This window comes from Malus domestica, chromosome 10 (genome assembly GCF_042453785.1).
Source record: "Malus domestica chromosome 10, GDT2T_hap1".
Classification (NCBI taxonomy): Eukaryota; Viridiplantae; Streptophyta; class Magnoliopsida; order Rosales; family Rosaceae; genus Malus; species Malus domestica.
In genome coordinates, this window is record NC_091670.1 from 16,490,700 (window position 1) to 16,506,681 (window position 15,982).

General features: G+C 38.7%; 2 protein-coding genes, 1 long non-coding RNA gene and 1 other non-coding gene across 8 annotated transcripts; 2 read left to right on the forward strand and 2 right to left on the reverse strand.

The window, feature by feature from the left end:
• Positions 1-754: 754 nt before the first annotated feature.
• LOC114823462 (uncharacterized protein At4g06744-like) lies at positions 755-3,274 on the reverse strand. 5 transcript variants are annotated; one of them, XM_070805612.1, is made up of 3 exons: positions 3,088-3,274; positions 1,750-2,964; positions 755-1,403 (listed from the first exon to the last, which is right to left on the reverse strand). In XM_070805612.1, exons 1-3 carry the CDS (start codon positions 3,272-3,274, stop codon positions 931-933), a joined length of 1,875 nt encoding a protein of 624 aa, XP_070661713.1. In that variant the 3' UTR covers positions 755-930. The 5 variants fall into 5 exon arrangements, with proteins under 5 accessions (XP_070661713.1, XP_070661710.1, XP_070661711.1 ...); XM_070805609.1 differs by having other exon boundaries at positions 1,750-3,042; XM_070805610.1 differs by having other exon boundaries at positions 1,750-2,592; positions 2,689-3,274.
• LOC139188331 (uncharacterized) lies at positions 2,985-3,340 on the forward strand. Its single transcript, XR_011571700.1, has 2 exons — positions 2,985-3,042; positions 3,088-3,340. It is a non-coding gene; the product is annotated as an uncharacterized lncRNA (long non-coding RNA).
• An 8,217-nt stretch (positions 3,341-11,557) lies between these two features.
• On the reverse strand, positions 11,558-14,203 carry LOC139188576 (uncharacterized). The gene has a single exon (XM_070806187.1). It carries the CDS (start codon positions 14,201-14,203, stop codon positions 11,558-11,560), a length of 2,646 nt encoding a protein of 881 aa, XP_070662288.1.
• On the forward strand, positions 13,553-13,657 carry LOC114823465 (small nucleolar RNA R71). The gene has a single exon (XR_003771534.1). It is a non-coding gene; the product is annotated as a small nucleolar RNA R71 (small nucleolar RNA).
• Positions 14,204-15,982: the final 1,779 nt, after the last annotated feature.

Sequence of the window (15,982 nt, forward strand, 5' to 3'; positions counted from 1 at the left end):
ACAGTACGTGAAAGGTTAAAAGACTCGCACTTAATTCCTCACTAATAATGAATAATGACAAACTTAATACCCCACAACAACCAAATAATGACAAACAAACTTAATTTCCCACTAACAACTAAATAATGACAATTATAATTAACATATTTAATATTAAAAATGCACGAACATGTTCTTATCTGCGAGATTTCTTTTGGGGACAAGGATTGTCTGCCCTCCACTTCTAGTGCCTTTTTTGTGCCCTCCTGTTTTGTGTGGTTACGGTTAAGTCACGTCAACATTTTATATTGTTTTTTTATACATATAATAAGACAAAAATGAATAGTAATATAAAATGTTGACGTGGCTTAACCGTGACCATACAAATAAGAGGACACTAAAAGGGCACCGAAAATGAAAGGCAGACAATCCTCATCTTTTTTTGGAGTGTGATATCAGAGGGTAGTGCAGACGTGGGCTCTATCAGCACTGATGCTTTCTCTCTTAGTCCAATCACAGAGGACATTAAACTGTGACTCTGCTCTCTCAATGGCGCACGAGTCTCGCATGTACGACGTTCTGCTAATGCAGTGGCTCATAAATTAGCTAGAATGATTTTATTTTTATTTGGATTCTTGTTAGTTCGAGAAACCACGGGATATGTGCAATGTCCTTCTAGCTGATTGTACCACTTGTTAATTCAATAAAGTCACTATCGTTTCTTCTCAAACAATAAAATAAATCAATTTGGAATTTATTCATTGCGTTTAAGACATATAAAAACATTATTTTATAGATTGGCATCTGCTTAAGTAGGACTACATAAATTACGTTACATTTCTCCATAAAATTATGAAGTAGCTACAAACATTTAGAAATAAACTGTATATGCATAATTGCCAGAAAACTCATCATCACTCAGCTTCGATGAGTCCAATTCCGGCATGAAAATCAAAGCCTATGTGGTATAAGAGTACCATATGATAGTGGAGCTCGTGGCAGATGATCGGTCTTCTTCTCATTTGAACCTGAATACGGCCTTTTACAAGGAATGTAAGTCATCTCCTTCTCGTTGGGACACTTTCTAGGCTTGGAGAAGAAAGTAGCACATTCCATCTTTGTTCTCTGATTTGGTTGGCCCAAAATGCAGTTCTTACTAACATCAAGTATCTTTCTATTAACCAATTTCTGGCACTCTGGACCGACCACAGTGAAATAGTTGTCTGCCAAAGACAAGTTCCCCAGGGTAGACAACTTGCACACCATCTCAGGCACGGGTCCGTAGAACTTGTTCTTGGCTAAGTTTAGATACACTATCTTGGCCAAGCAAGCAAACGAGGCTGGTATTGGGCCTGTTAAGTAGTTGGAACTTACATCGAACACGGTGGCCTGGTTAAGGTACCCAATTTCGTATGGCAGACACCCTGTAAAGCGAAGTATTAAATATCGTTATCGAACAAAATATCTACATTCATATCACGAGATATCAATAAAATATTGATAATTAATTGGTGCATTCTAACTATCTTTTTCCTACAAATTATATGGAATTAATGTAAAAATTTCTTTCTCTTAAATTACAAATGAGACTCTTCAACTCAGAACATATTTTAACATTAAGAAAAGTAATACCACTAAATTAAGAGTTAATTGATCCGTATCTAATTTCTACAACGTTCTTTTCTTTTCTTTTTTTAACAAAAGAAATAAAGAGACATAAGAGACTTAGACCGAAGAAATTATGATGATATTATTGTTAGACCACCATACCTGAAAGCTTGTTCCCAAGGAAGAGAACTTCATAAAGAGTTTTGGATGCTTGGCCAATGCTTCTTGGGATCGGACCGGTGAATTTGTTGTTGGCAAAAGTGAAGTAATGGGCAGGTGAGGAGCCAAGATTGTCAGGGATCTGCTTAGTGAAATTGTTGTTGTTGAGGAAGAGCACATCAACTCCTAGGTCGAAGACTTGGGCTGGGACAGGACCGGTAAAGAAGTTGAACCGGAGGTCCAAAAATGTCAAATTTTTTGCTCTTAAAACTTCGTACGGAAACCTTCCAGTTAGCTTGTTGTTGCTGAGATCGAGCTCGTAGAAGTATCGAAGCATGGCAGGGTTTACCGGGACTGAGCCTGTGAAGTTGTTGGAGTTTGCATGATAAAACACCAAGTCTGGTAACTCGTCAAGGAAGCCACGGAGTGGAAGTTTATTGTTGAAACCTTCGAACATAGCCCCGTTGATGTCTAAACCGGAGACTGCTTTCTTCTTGTAGACAGGATGAACGGCGCAGACAAAGCCCTTGTAGTTGCAAACTTCCGCACCTCGCCATGTCTTTGCGAAGCCCTTTGGGTCGGACTTGATTTTGGCTACGAACTTCTTAATCACATAGTAGGCAATTTTAATTCGGTCGCTGTCGAAGGGGTAGGGGGAAGGTGGTGGCGGTGAAGGCTGTGGTGATGGAGGCGGCGGTGGTGGCAGCACTGGCTGTGGGCTTGGAGGGGGAGGGGGAGCAGGTGGCGGTGGTGAATGATGTGGTGATGGAGGCGGTGGTGATGGAGGCGGCGGTGGTGAAGTCTGTGGTGATGGAGGCGGCGGTGGTGAAGGTTTTGGTGATGGAGGCGGTGGTGGTGAAGGCTGTGGTGATGATGGAGGCGGCGGTGGTGAAGGTTTTGGTGATGGAGGCGGTGGTGGTGAAGGCTGTGGTGATGATGGAGGCGGTGGTGGTGAAGGCTGTGGTGATGGAGGCGGCGGTGGTGAAGTCTGTGGTGATGGAGGCGGCGGTGGTGAAGGTTTTGGTGATGGAGGCGGTGGTGGTGAAGGCTGTGGTGATGATGGAGGCGGCGGTGGTGAAGTTTGTGGTGATGGAGGCGGCGGTGGTGAAGGTTTTGGTGATGGAGGCGGTGGTGGTGAAGGCTGTGGTGATGATGGAGGCGGTGGTGGTGAAGGCTGTGGTGATGGAGGCGGCGGTGGTGAAGGCTGTGGTGATGGAGGCGGCGGTGATGGAGTCTGTGGTGATGGTGGCGGCGGTGGTGATGGAGGCGGCGGTGGTGAAGGCTGTGGTGATGGAGGCGGCGGTGGTGAAGGCTGTGGTGATGGAGGCGACGGTGGTGGAGGCGGCGGTGGGCATGGAGGGGGAGGGGGAGGAGGACAGTCTTGGTATTTGGGGGAAGGAACAGGAGGGCTGGCACCTCCTCCTCCACCTATGATTATCTCGAAGGCTTCAACCTTACAATGGTACAAACATAAATGCACCAACAATGTTGAGATCAAAAGTGAAGAAATGAAAGAGAAGGCACCCATGTCTCTTTGTTTAAGCTCAAGGAGTGAGGAGTGGCTAGAAATGGTGAGGAGATAATAATTTTGTTTAAGCTCGAGGAGGGAGGAGCAGCTAGAAATAGTGAGGAGATAATAATGAATAATAATAATAAAAAAAATATATATTTAGTATGCTAAGGAGACTAAGAAGGAAAGACTTGAGAAAGAATAGTCAAGGGTCATGCGGGTCATGGGGAAACAGATAAAATTGGCCCCAAAAATGTTGTCTGAGGCCGAGAGTTGAGCTCTCATTGTCAGACAGAGACACACTATTGTTATACAGTATTATTTGTCATTCACTCTGATTCCTTGCATTATTTTTATATTTGCTTTATAAAGTGTATTGGTGCCTACCAATAGTTTTACTAGATTGGCCTTTACTAAAAAGATTTATACAAGTGATTGGAATCGAAGGAAAAATACACCACTTGAAGATGTGCTACAACTTTGTTTTGATTGGGAGTCATTCATTTCACATGGGGGTGGAGATTTCAACTTCTCATTTCCACACGAGCAAAAATCCACCTTGACTTCCAAGTCCATGCCCGATGCCCTGTGCAATTTCTTTTAGAGGGTACCAAAAGCACTTTTGGATTGTTTCAACACATGACAGACAAGTGTGTGAATTTTGATATTCAATTTGGTACTCCTAATAACTAAAAGGATAATATTTGCATTTCGTACTTATGGAATATAAACTCACTCTATCACTTGCAAATAACGTATATTCATCGTAAAAATTAAATTGAAATCACTCAATTTCTAGCTTCTATTTGGAGATCATTCTTACAAAAAAAATCATTTGAATTAGATATTGTTTAGTTATCTAGAATATTTAGGACATGTTTTGCCCCCACTTGAAAATAGGGAACTTTAACAAAAAAACCACATTTTTACACTAAAAGGTCAATCCTGATACTATTCACTTTACCCTTTATTTTGTCCTTATCATTAAAACTCAAAACTTTCAAGTCATTTTCATTAATTCTTCTTTAAAAATATAATATTATGAAACCCAATATGTCACTTGAATCAAAGATAATTGATGGGCAACAACTTCTAATATATAGATTAAATTATAGATGTTGAGTCCGACTGCTTACTAGGAGAATACAAGTATAATTAATAGTCGTTAGGCTGAGGAGGGAAATCTAAATGTCCTTAATCGACCAAATAAATCCCAATTATGAAATAAACGAACCTGTAAAAACTTGACAGGTCCATCAGTTCAAAACCAATTTTTGACCAAACTCACGATAGAGAAACATGTAACTTCTAATACATTTAGGATGGTGTTACCTACACTCTTTTTTACATTTAGAATGGTGTTGTCTCTGTTTTTTTTTCTTTTTTCAGTTTATTCGATTTGACAATTGAAAATTAAGAGAATGTGAAAAAAGAAAAATAAGGTTAGCACCAACCTATATTTAGTTTGAATACATCTAGTAGAATTTCTCTTCACTTAAATCTAGTAGAATTTCTCTTCACTTGTAAGTAAGAGGTTTTAGGTTCGATTCCTACCAAAAGCGAATTTGAACGATATTATTGTTAGTCTATTATAAAGCTAAATTCACTATTTCTTTTTTAGTGTAAATAATATTGTGTTAAAAAAAAATTCAATCATGAAATGATATTTTTCATGTTTATATTTTACGTGGAAAGGAGCTTCGTACAATAGGGTATGCAGTGCCTTTTCCCTTTTTAACTTTGTAGTACAGTGTTTGCTTGGCAAAGTAGCACCTTACTTGGGGCCTCTCTTGCACACAATACAAAAGCAAAGTTCGACTTCTGCAAAAGAGGAAGTATATAATGTTATGTTTAAGTGCTTTGCAAAGGATCGTTAAGGTGCAGTTTTATTCGGTTCTTATTTTTTTTCAGTTTTTTTGGGTTCGTTTTCGGTTTTTTTTTTCTTTCAAAAAAATGAAAAAATTTGAAGTCTTAAAACATTGATGGCAAGTCTTTCCTCTAACTGGGTTATAAATCCGCTTTCCATCACAGCTTCTCATGCTCCTCTATGTAAATATTTGGCCTATCACCCTCCTCCATAGTTATACCTTTCATGTATGAAGCCTCATCCTTCCTCGACACATGCACCTCTGCGTAGCTCACTGGTGTCGTATTCTTCAATCTGAACCCATAAACCAAATCATGAAAAAAGCAAAAGAAATCAACTTTAACAAAATTGAAGTAAAAGTAACTGAGAACCCAATCCACATTCTCCAAAATCAAGTGCCAAAAAGCATGCACAATCAGAAACAGCTCCAAACCAACCACAATCACAAACCTGGTCGAATAGATTCAATCTTTAAACCAAAAACGAGTGTAATTTTTCAAAATTTGAGAACCCATCAAACATTCAAAACCAGAAACAATAAAAAAATCCACCAGAATCAGAGACCCATTTGGTTAAATATTCTAATTTCTAAGGGCAAATAATGTTCATAATCCAAGAAGTTAATAGAGGGCATGGAAAGATTACCTAGAAGAACGACGAGTGGATCCTAGCGACCGAATGGAAGGGGGTCCAAACGGCGTTGTACTTCGGCCGGAATAGCTCTTCGTTAATCTAGTCGATTGAAAGTTAGATTTGAGCTGAAGAGAGATATCAACGATGCCGAGCTTTTACATTCTTTCGCGGTTTTCTCTGATTCGATCTTCTTTGGACTGCTCGTACAGAGACTTGGGGGTTTGGAGAAAGAGATGAACAAACTAAGAAAGTAGAGCATGGAGGTGCAAGAATTCAACGGTGGGAGAGAGAGAGGTAGAGAAGTCAGTTGAAAGAGGAGATGAAATGGGAGTAAATGTGACAGCCCGTCCCGAAGATATTTATTATTTTATTATCAATGACATGAATATACTATTTTACCCCCGATTATGAGCGTTGTGGTGTGTTATGTATGTAAGTGTTGAAATGGATGGAAAGGAAAGAAAATAAAAAGAAGAAGGGAGGTCACGTGTGTGTGTGTGTGCGTGGCTGGTAGAAGAAAAAGAAGAAGAAGAGATTGGGCAAAGCTGCCTAACCAGAAGAAGAGAGCAGGAGATCCGGGAGAGAAAGGAGAGAGAGCTGGCGAATCAGGAGAAGAGAGAAGGAGATGATGGCCAACCAGAAAAAGGGAAGGAGGGAAAGGAGAGAGAGAGTGGCGTGGGGGATCGGCCGGATCCCCTTGGCCCGTTCTTGACCCGGTTGGCACCCATACCTATTTTCAATGATTTTCACCCAACTTTCCGGCGAATTGCTTCAAGAAACCTCATGGGAAACACTCTAGGACCCTTCGTCTATCCATTCCATCTCAAATTTGGAGAGTTTTGGCTTTGAAAATGGAGAAAACCGCAAGAAAAAGGTGCGGCGGCTTTGGCTTCGAATCATCCAATCCCGAAGCAATTCCTTCCAATTGTTACCACCCATAACATCTTCTTGAGGTCTAGAACAAAGTCCAAGTAGTGGTGGAGGCGTTGGAACAAGTTTGGAGGTCGAATCGAAGCACACCAAATTCTAAGGTCCGCACGGATTTTGGTGAAATTGAAGTGTTTCCAAGCCAAATTGGCCTTGGTCACAGGTATGAAAGTTGTTCTACTCATTGAGATTTTCAAATCTGAAAATTTTGGTAATTTTTAGAAATAGTTGAATTTTCCGGCGAGCCAGGGCGGCCGACCGCCACCCGTGGCGGCTGGTGCGGCGGCATGTGGCCTGAGGGCCGCCAATGCTATTTTTAGAATATATGTGATGTCTTGAATTCAGTTTTGAGAAGTGAATGACGTAGATTGATTGTTAGAGCCAAAATTCTCTAAGATACGTTAATAGGCCATTGTATGAATCGACGATCCAACTGTCGGATCGTCACCAAACTTTGATACGTAGTAGTACGTAATATTTAAAGAATGTAGGAACTTACGGATTTGGAATTCGATGGACGGATCTTCCCGAATTGGATTTGTAAGTTCATAAAATAAAATGTTAACCGCCACTTAGTTTTGGAAATTGGCGGAGATCCAACCGTCGGATCGTAACGAAATTTTAGTATGTTGTTCTAGAAGCTTAATGTGTATCTTGGGAAGTAACGGATCAGAAATCTGAGTTGTGGATCTTCCAGATTGAGTTATTTGGGGTTATGACCCTACCGTCGAACTTAGTCGACGGTTGACCTTTGATCAACGGGTCTCGCATTATTCTTGAATGCCCTTGAGGATATGTGTTATGTGAATTACATATTCTATGGATAAGAGTTATGAGATGTGGTTTGATAACTGTTTTAGGCACCAAGCGTTCGGGACGCCTTGGTTCTGATGTTAGGGAGTCGTAGCGCGAATCCCAGGTGAGTGGGCAGTTATTTTTAGTATATATATATATATATATATACACTTGACGTTTTTCCCAGAAAACGTATTTAAAGGAAATGCAATTTAAATGCCATGCCATAAATGCCATGCATATACAATTATGTTTCGTGCATGAATTGATGTGTGATACCTTATATATATATATATATATATAAATGTGGTGTTGTGGTGTTGTGGAGGCACAGGTAAGTTCAGGTAAGTTGTGTTTGGTTATATAAATCATCGATGATGCGATATGTGATTGAGAAGCGATAGCTCATAAACTTGCACCCAGGGTGATTGCGATTTAGCCAGAGAGAGCAGGCACATGCCTATATATTATGTCACCTCCCGCACCATATGCTCACATTGGATCCCATTAGGTGCATAGTCTTGTCGTACAGACCACTGTAAGTGGTTCCGACTTGTAGGTGACTAACGTATTATCGCACAGCTAGCATTGAGAGAGTAGAATTGAGCATAATTATATTACACCCAACCTTGTCGCACATACCCTTTTCAGTGGTTCCGACTTATGTGCAGTATATTGTGTTGGAAGTATGCCCACAAAGCCACTCATTTGATGTAATAGCTTTTTGGAATACTTAATGTATTAAACTTTTATATGTTTAATGAAGGGCAAAGCTTATTGTTGATCACTATTTATTGTATCATGTGTTTAAGTAATAAGGGAATCCAAGGGATGTATTTGATCTAAGAGACAAGTGATCTAAGTGAGTTAGATTATCGAGACCATTCTCTTATGTTCATTCCTAAAACGTTCCTAGCCATAGGATTGCCAATTGGGTATTGACAATCCGCTAAGGTTAGTATGTGTTATGTCGACTCAAGCTTGAGTATGACTAGTCTCAAGTCATTTGGTGTTGGACACTAAGACAAACACATAGGTGCTCGAAAGAGTAATCGAGTACACTGAACAACGATCGAAAGAGAGTTCGAACATACATGTCATGTAAGAACTCGAAAGTTGCAATATGCAAAGTAGTCCTTTGACCTGAGGCATCATAGATGTCTAATGATTAGGTCCTTGATCTTTGATCATGTCAACGGCATTCCATCGGAGTGTCCACGGCATTGTTGGGGTCAAGCTATCTAGTCATGTAGGCATATGAATGCACAACAAGGGATCTCTAACCTTCCATGGTGGAAGGAGAATACTCTAAGATATGATTCGTAAGTCTTTGGCCAAAGCAAATGAATATGACTTAGGAAGTTTGTTCCAATTCGTAAGTCCCCGGCAACGGCGCCATTTTCTTGATAGGGATTTTTACTACTCATGTGAATGCGATAAAAACCTCCTATTTTACTTGCAAGAATCACAAGGTTATTGTAATATAAACGGATTTCGCAAGGTCATTCTCCACAGGGATTATTAAATAATTCAAAACAAACCAGATTTCAATTAATGATTGTAATGTAGAAATTTAGATGATTGATTTTATAATCTACTTAAAGTAAAAACGAATTTAATGAATTAAAATAGATAATCTGCAATATTAAAGCTAGAGAGAAGAAAACAGTTATGAAAAAATCAAATTGAGAAGGCACTAGGGTTCCACCATCACCTAGCAATCCTATGAATTTTTACTCATTACTTATGATCTACACATACCACTTTGAAGGTTAGATTTTCCTAATTCATATTCTACTTGGAACCTCCAACGTAGAACGTATATCTAACATGCAACCCGTCCGGACGTTCGGATCAAATATGAACATGAGAGACTCATTATGCTTTATGAAAATCCTTTGAAAAACCATGCAATCCTTAAGACGTGATATTCATCCTAAGAGAAATTACAATTATTAATCACAAGAAGCCAGCGTCAATTTCAGGGAACCTTCCGACCAAAATTGCATCAAATTACTTTTCTAAAGATCCTAATGGTGATCATGCATTACGACAATTAGATAGTTTTTATCCCGGTGATTAACAATTCAAAGTACGCATGCAATCGATCATAAGCAATTAAATAAAAATCACATATTCATGCTAAGGCTCAAGGCTTCGCCCTAGCAAAAGAAATTAGTTCCGCATATTCATAATTGAAATCATAGAAAATATTCTTAAGAAAAAGATTGAAAACACCTTCAAGTAGAAAATCTTCAAAACCCTAGCACTTCTCTCTGTCTCCAATATTGCATAAAATAAAGCGTAATCTAAAACTGTAGACGGCCAAGCAATATATCTGCTAAGCCACCACACAAACCCTAGCAAACAAAACCCTAAATTAAATAATAAAATTCGTCTAAAAACTGAACAGCCACGTTTTGGCCCATAAGCTGCTCCAAAACTGGCTCAATATAGCTGGATTTAATGTTTGGAATATTCTGAACACTTTTCCAGAAGGCCACGAACCCATCCGAGGTCATCTTGGGCTCCAAAAACGCAATTTAAGCCCAAAAACGTCACTTTCCAGCACTGCGCACTGCTTCTTTATTTCATCGTCAAAAAATCACCGCTTGGTGGAAAAATCCTAAATTTTGATACGATCAAGCTAAGTGACTAACGAACGTCCTCCAACTAGAATTACTCCAAAATTCGTCCATTTGGTCCTGTTTTGCTCCAGAGGAAATCGAAAGTCCTATATTGAAAATACAATTCAAAGTATCAAAATTCTTCCAATATATTAACCAAAATATACTAAGATTAGGGTAAAATATATAATATAAAATCTACTCATCAAATACCCCCAAACTTAGCTTTTTGCTTGTCCTCAAGCAAAACAAGACTCAAACAAAAAATAAAAACTTAACAAACTAGACAACTAGCTAAATTTAACTGACAAAAATTTTCACCTTCAAAGTTGCAATCCATAGCAAATTTTAAAAACTAGAACATTTTTTCAAAAGTTCCAACCAATCCCACCACAGAGTCTAAGCCATTTAGAATCAATTAGAAAAGAATTCACAGACTTCCTTTGGTGTAAAGTGAACCAACATAGTTAAAGAGACTCGACTAAAATTCTTACCTCTCGTCCTTATTTATTTCACACATAGTAACTTTAAATATAACTCTCTTTCTTTTTCTTTTCTTTTTTTTTTCTTCTTTTTTCATATATAACCTTTTTTTTTTCTTTTTTTTTCAGTAACAGTAGTGGTCGTGCAATGTCGGTTTACTTAAGCTTTCGATCCAACCCATGTAGCGAGCTTTAGGTCAATGACTCCCAAACCACTAGGGCTTTAGGGCACTGGGTGTAGAACACCCCTAAGGACTTATTAACCCGAGCTGAAAAGGCTACGAAACCAACTAACCACCCTGCCTCATGCCAAAACTCTACCGTTTGACGCGAGAATCACTGCTGATTAGGCAGGACTGGCCCGGTTACTAGGCAAAACCTCGGGTGAGACAATTATTACTTTTTTTTTTCCTAATAATTAACTTTACTTAAACAAAAATTAAAAATAAACTTAGACTAAAAGCAAGTATTTCAATCTCACTCCCCACAAACCATGTTGGTGTGATGTGCACAGTTCAAAGTATAACTCATGAATTAGTGTCTAAGCAACGATAAATAGAAAAGACTCTAATGTGGGATTAATCTTTACCATGTCCATTTGTTCTAACGTTTAAAATAATCTATGGATATTAACTTAACAAGAATGAAAATTTTTAAACGGACACAATAATAAAAAAAAACTAAAATTTACTTTCCCACCCCCAAACTTATTTCACATTTTGTCCTCAAGGTGTGGAAACTAAAATAAAAAATGACAAAAATAAAATAAACTTAAACGAACAAAAATAATTATAACAAGGAAAAGTAGTAACAAGAACCAAAGAAAAAGAAAAAGACTACCTGGCTTTGGAAGTGACGTTGTGGTTGATATAAGTGTGGCCAAATAAAAGCCACACAAAGCCCATGCAATGAAAATCTCCAACTTGCACGCCACCTTCACTTGCACGCCTGCTGTACACCATATTTGAAATCAGCAGGCCATCACGTGGCGTCCATCAGGGCCTGACAAACATGTGGGGGTTAAATTCGGATTCCCCAGGAAAGCTACTGGCAGCTGAGAATCTGCACCCAAATAAGCATATTTCAAATGTTCTGGAAGAACCTTTAACTCTAGTTTAGGTGGCTGTACCTTAGAGGGCTGCAATAACTTCTTGGGTTCCCCCAAACTCTCAAAAACGTGCCTCCAACGTGGGGGTTGAAAATGAACACTTTCCAAAGCTGAAACATACTCAAAAACCTCATCATCTTCTGTATTTTTGTTCTCAAACCCATGCAACACATTTAACAACGGATCAGATGTCAAACGTGGCATAATTTCAACCTGTAATAAGCTGTCAAGCACATCAACACGCATACAATCATGCACATCACCCGGTCTTTTGGTAGCTTCAAATAAACTGAACACAACAGATCGATCTTGCACTCTAAGTGTAAGTGTCCCAGCCTCTACATCAATTAACGTTCTGGCTGTAGCCATGAAGGGACGTCCCAAAATAATCGGTGTTTGCATATCTTCATCCATATCCAAAATCACAAAATCTGCAGGAAGATAGAGATTATCCACTTTAATTATTAGGTCTTCTATAATACCCCTTGGATAAGCAACTGATCGGTCCGCTAGTTGTAGAATAACTGATGTTGGCATTATTTCTCCTTGTCCTAGTCTCTGAAAAACAGAAAAAGGCATTAAATTAATACTAGCACCTAAGTCAATTAAAGCACGTTTAAAATGAGAATTTCCAATTGTGCATGAAATTGTAAAACTCCCTGGATCTTGTTTCTTTGGGGGCAATTTGTGAAGCAGAACAGCGCTGCACTGTTCTGTAAGAATTACTTTCTCAAAATCAACAAGCTTCTTTTTCTTTGTGCAAACATCTTTCAAAAACTTGGCATAAGACGGAATGTTCTTGATGGCATCAATTAACGGCAGATTAATCTGAACCTTAGACAAAGTCTTCATAAAATCTGTCACTTGTTGATCTTTAACTTTAGGCTTCAACCGTTCGGGATACGGCATAGGTGGCTCATAAACACGATCCTCAACAATATCTTCTGCGATATTTTCAGAACTGTTAACCGGCTGATCTGAATCTTTTGAATTGGCATATTTTTCAATTTTCCCCGAATCTGTTTTTGGCTGTGAATCCACCCGCGAATTTTGAATGCAATTTTCATCCCTGTTATCATAACTTTTTCCGGAACGTAAAACTCTAACTGCCTTGCAATCTACACCTCCCCTAGGATTTGGTTCGGTTTGGCTGGGAAATGTACCTGGTGCCCTACCAGAAACCTGCAAAGCAATCTGCCCTATTTGTTTTTCCATGTTTTTCATTGATGCCTGCAGATTTTGAATTTCTTGAGTTGTAGTGTTTGCCAATTTTTCAATCGCAACCTCCCAAGCAGCCTTAGGTGCAGCAGGTTGTTGTACCTGCTGTTGAAATTGTGGTCTAGTGTGCTGTTCCTTATCCCACCTTAGATTAGGATGATCTCTCCAACCCGGGTTGTAGAAATTAGAATATGGGTCATATCTGGGCCGCTGGAAATTGTTAAATGCATTAACCTGCTCAGCTGTAAACTCTGGTGAAACATCTTTATGTGGGCAGTTCATAAAATCGTGAGTTATCATGTTGCAAATGCTGCAGGCAGCTTGTAAAGGCTGCTGTACAGCCACCTGTGAACCTGGCATTCTCTGTAATAACATGTCAAATTTTGCGTCTAGCCTTTTCTCCATTTTTTCAATTTGTGCTGTAACATATGGAGAACCATTTGGCATCTCAAAAACAGACCTAGATTGTGGCTGCTCAACTGCCCATTGTTGAGTATCTTCTGCCATTTTTTCAAATAACAAACAAGCCTCTTGTGCATTTTTGTCCTTGTACGTACCTCCGCATGAAGCGTTGACAAGAGTTTTTGTTGTCATATTCAACCCTCTGAAAAATATGTGCATTTGATCAGTAGTGTTAATACCCGAATGTGGACATTTTCTAATCAACTCTTTGAACCGATCCCACGCCTCATGAAACTCTTCATTTGGTTTTTGGGAGAACGATAAAATCTGAGTTCTCATGTCAAGGGTCTTAAAAGCCGGATAATACTTGTTTAAAAATTTTTCACTGAGTTGGGCCCAAGTTGTAATGCTTCCAGATGGGAGTGTGAGGAGCCATCTCCTTGCTTGATCTTTTAGAGTGTATGGAAACAACCGCAGCTTAATAGATTCGGCTGAAAATCCCCTCACCAAAATGTTTTTGCACCCCATTAAAAATTCTGCAATGTGCATGTTAGGATCATCAGATGACAACCCATGAAACGTAGGTAGAATATTCAACATGTGCTGTTTTATTTCAAATGCAGTCCCTTCCTCCACTGCCGGATATGTGATGCAACTGGGTATATTTGTGGTATGGGCAGTCAGTGAATCACCCAGGGGCAGACCTGCCTCTGGAATTATAAACGCCATTTTTTCTTTGTTGTGCAGGTCAAAGTCTGATTGCAGAAAAGTCTCATGCAGAGGACGAACCCGTTGCAAATTTTCCTCCCTGCGTTTCCTCCTTAAATGCTGCTCAAATTCTGGATCAAATGGAATCAATTTCTGCACTGTTGAACGGGTGCTGACCATGCACAGATTTCTGAAATCTGTACTGTTGTAATCTGTAAAAATAAATGAAAACGAAAATTAAATATTTTTTTATTTTTTATATATGTATAAACAGCAATAACTAATTGAAAATCTGATTCGTAGGGATTATTTTAAATAATCCCCGGCAACGGCGCCATTTTCTTGATAGGGATTTTTACTACTCATGTGAATGCGATAAAAACCTCCTATTTTACTTGCAAGAATCACAAGGTTATTGTAATATAAACGGATTTCGCAAGGTCATTCTCCACAGGGATTATTAAATAATTCAAAACAAACCAGATTTCAATTAATGATTGTAATGTAGAAATTTAGATGATTGATTTTATAATCTACTTAAAGTAAAAACGAATTTAATGAATTAAAATAGATAATCTGCAATATTAAAGCTAGAGAGAAGAAAACAGTTATGAAAAAATCAAATTGAGAAGGCACTAGGGTTCCACCATCACCTAGCAATCCTATGAATTTTTACTCATTACTTATGATCTACACATACCACTTTGAAGGTTAGATTTTCCTAATTCATATTCTACTTGGAACCTCCAACGTAGAACGTATATCTAACATGCAACCCGTCCGGACGTTCGGATCAAATATGAACATGAGAGACTCATTATGCTTTATGAAAATCCTTTGAAAAACCATGCAATCCTTAAGACGTGATATTCATCCTAAGAGAAATTACAATTATTAATCACAAGAAGCCAGCGTCAATTTCAGGGAACCTTCCGACCAAAATTGCATCAAATTACTTTTCTAAAGATCCTAATGGTGATCATGCATTACGACAATTAGATAGTTTTTATCCCGGTGATTAACAATTCAAAGTACGCATGCAATCGATCATAAGCAATTAAATAAAAATCACATATTCATGCTAAGGCTCAAGGCTTCGCCCTAGCAAAAGAAATTAGTTCCGCATATTCATAATTGAAATCATAGAAAATATTCTTAAGAAAAAGATTGAAAACACCTTCAAGTAGAAAATCTTCAAAACCCTAGCACTTCTCTCTGTCTCCAATATTGCATAAAATAAAGCGTAATCTAAAACTGTAGACGGCCAAGCAATATATCTGCTAAGCCACCACACAAACCCTAGCAAACAAAACCCTAAATGAAATAATAAAATTCGTCTAAAAACTGAACAGCCACGTTTTGGCCCATAAGCTGCTCCAAAACTGGCCCAATATAGCTGGATTTAATGTTTGGAATATTCTGAACACTTTTCCAGAAGGCCACGAACCCATCCGAGGTCATCTTGGGCTCCAAAAACGCAATTTAAGCCCAAAAACGTCACTTTCCAGCACTGCGCACTGCTTCTTTATTTCATCGTCAAAAAAATCACCGCTTGGTGGAAAAATCCCAAATTTGATACGATCAAGCTAAGTGAATAACGAACGTCCTCCAACTGGAATTACTCCAAAATTCGTCCATTTGGTCCTGTTTTGCTCCAGAGGAAGTCGAAAGTCCTATATTGAAAATACAATTCAAAGTATCAAAATTCTTCCAATATATTAACCAAAATATACTAAGATTAGGGTAAAATATATAATATAAAATCTACTCATCAAACGGCATTCCATCGGAGTGTCCACGGCATTGTTGGGGTCAAGCTATCTAGTCATGTAGGCATATGAATGCACAACAAGGGATCTCTAACCTTCCATGGTGGAAGGAGAATACTCTAAGATATGATTCGTAAGTCTTTGGCCAAAGCAAATGAATATGACTTAGGAAGTTTGTTCCAATTCATAT

Coding starts and splice junctions, on each gene's coding strand:
- LOC139188576 (XM_070806187.1), bottom strand. CDS start 14,203: ATGGTCAGCACCCGTTCAACAGTGCAGAAATTGATTCCATTTGATCCA.
- LOC114823462 (XM_029098937.2), bottom strand. CDS start 3,274: ATGGGTGCCTTCTCTTTCATTTCTTCACTTTTGATCTCAACATTGTTG. Junction 1,404..1,749: donor CCTTGGGAACAAGCTTTCAG/GTATGGTGGTCT, acceptor TTCGCTTTACAG/GGTGTCTGCCATACGAAATT.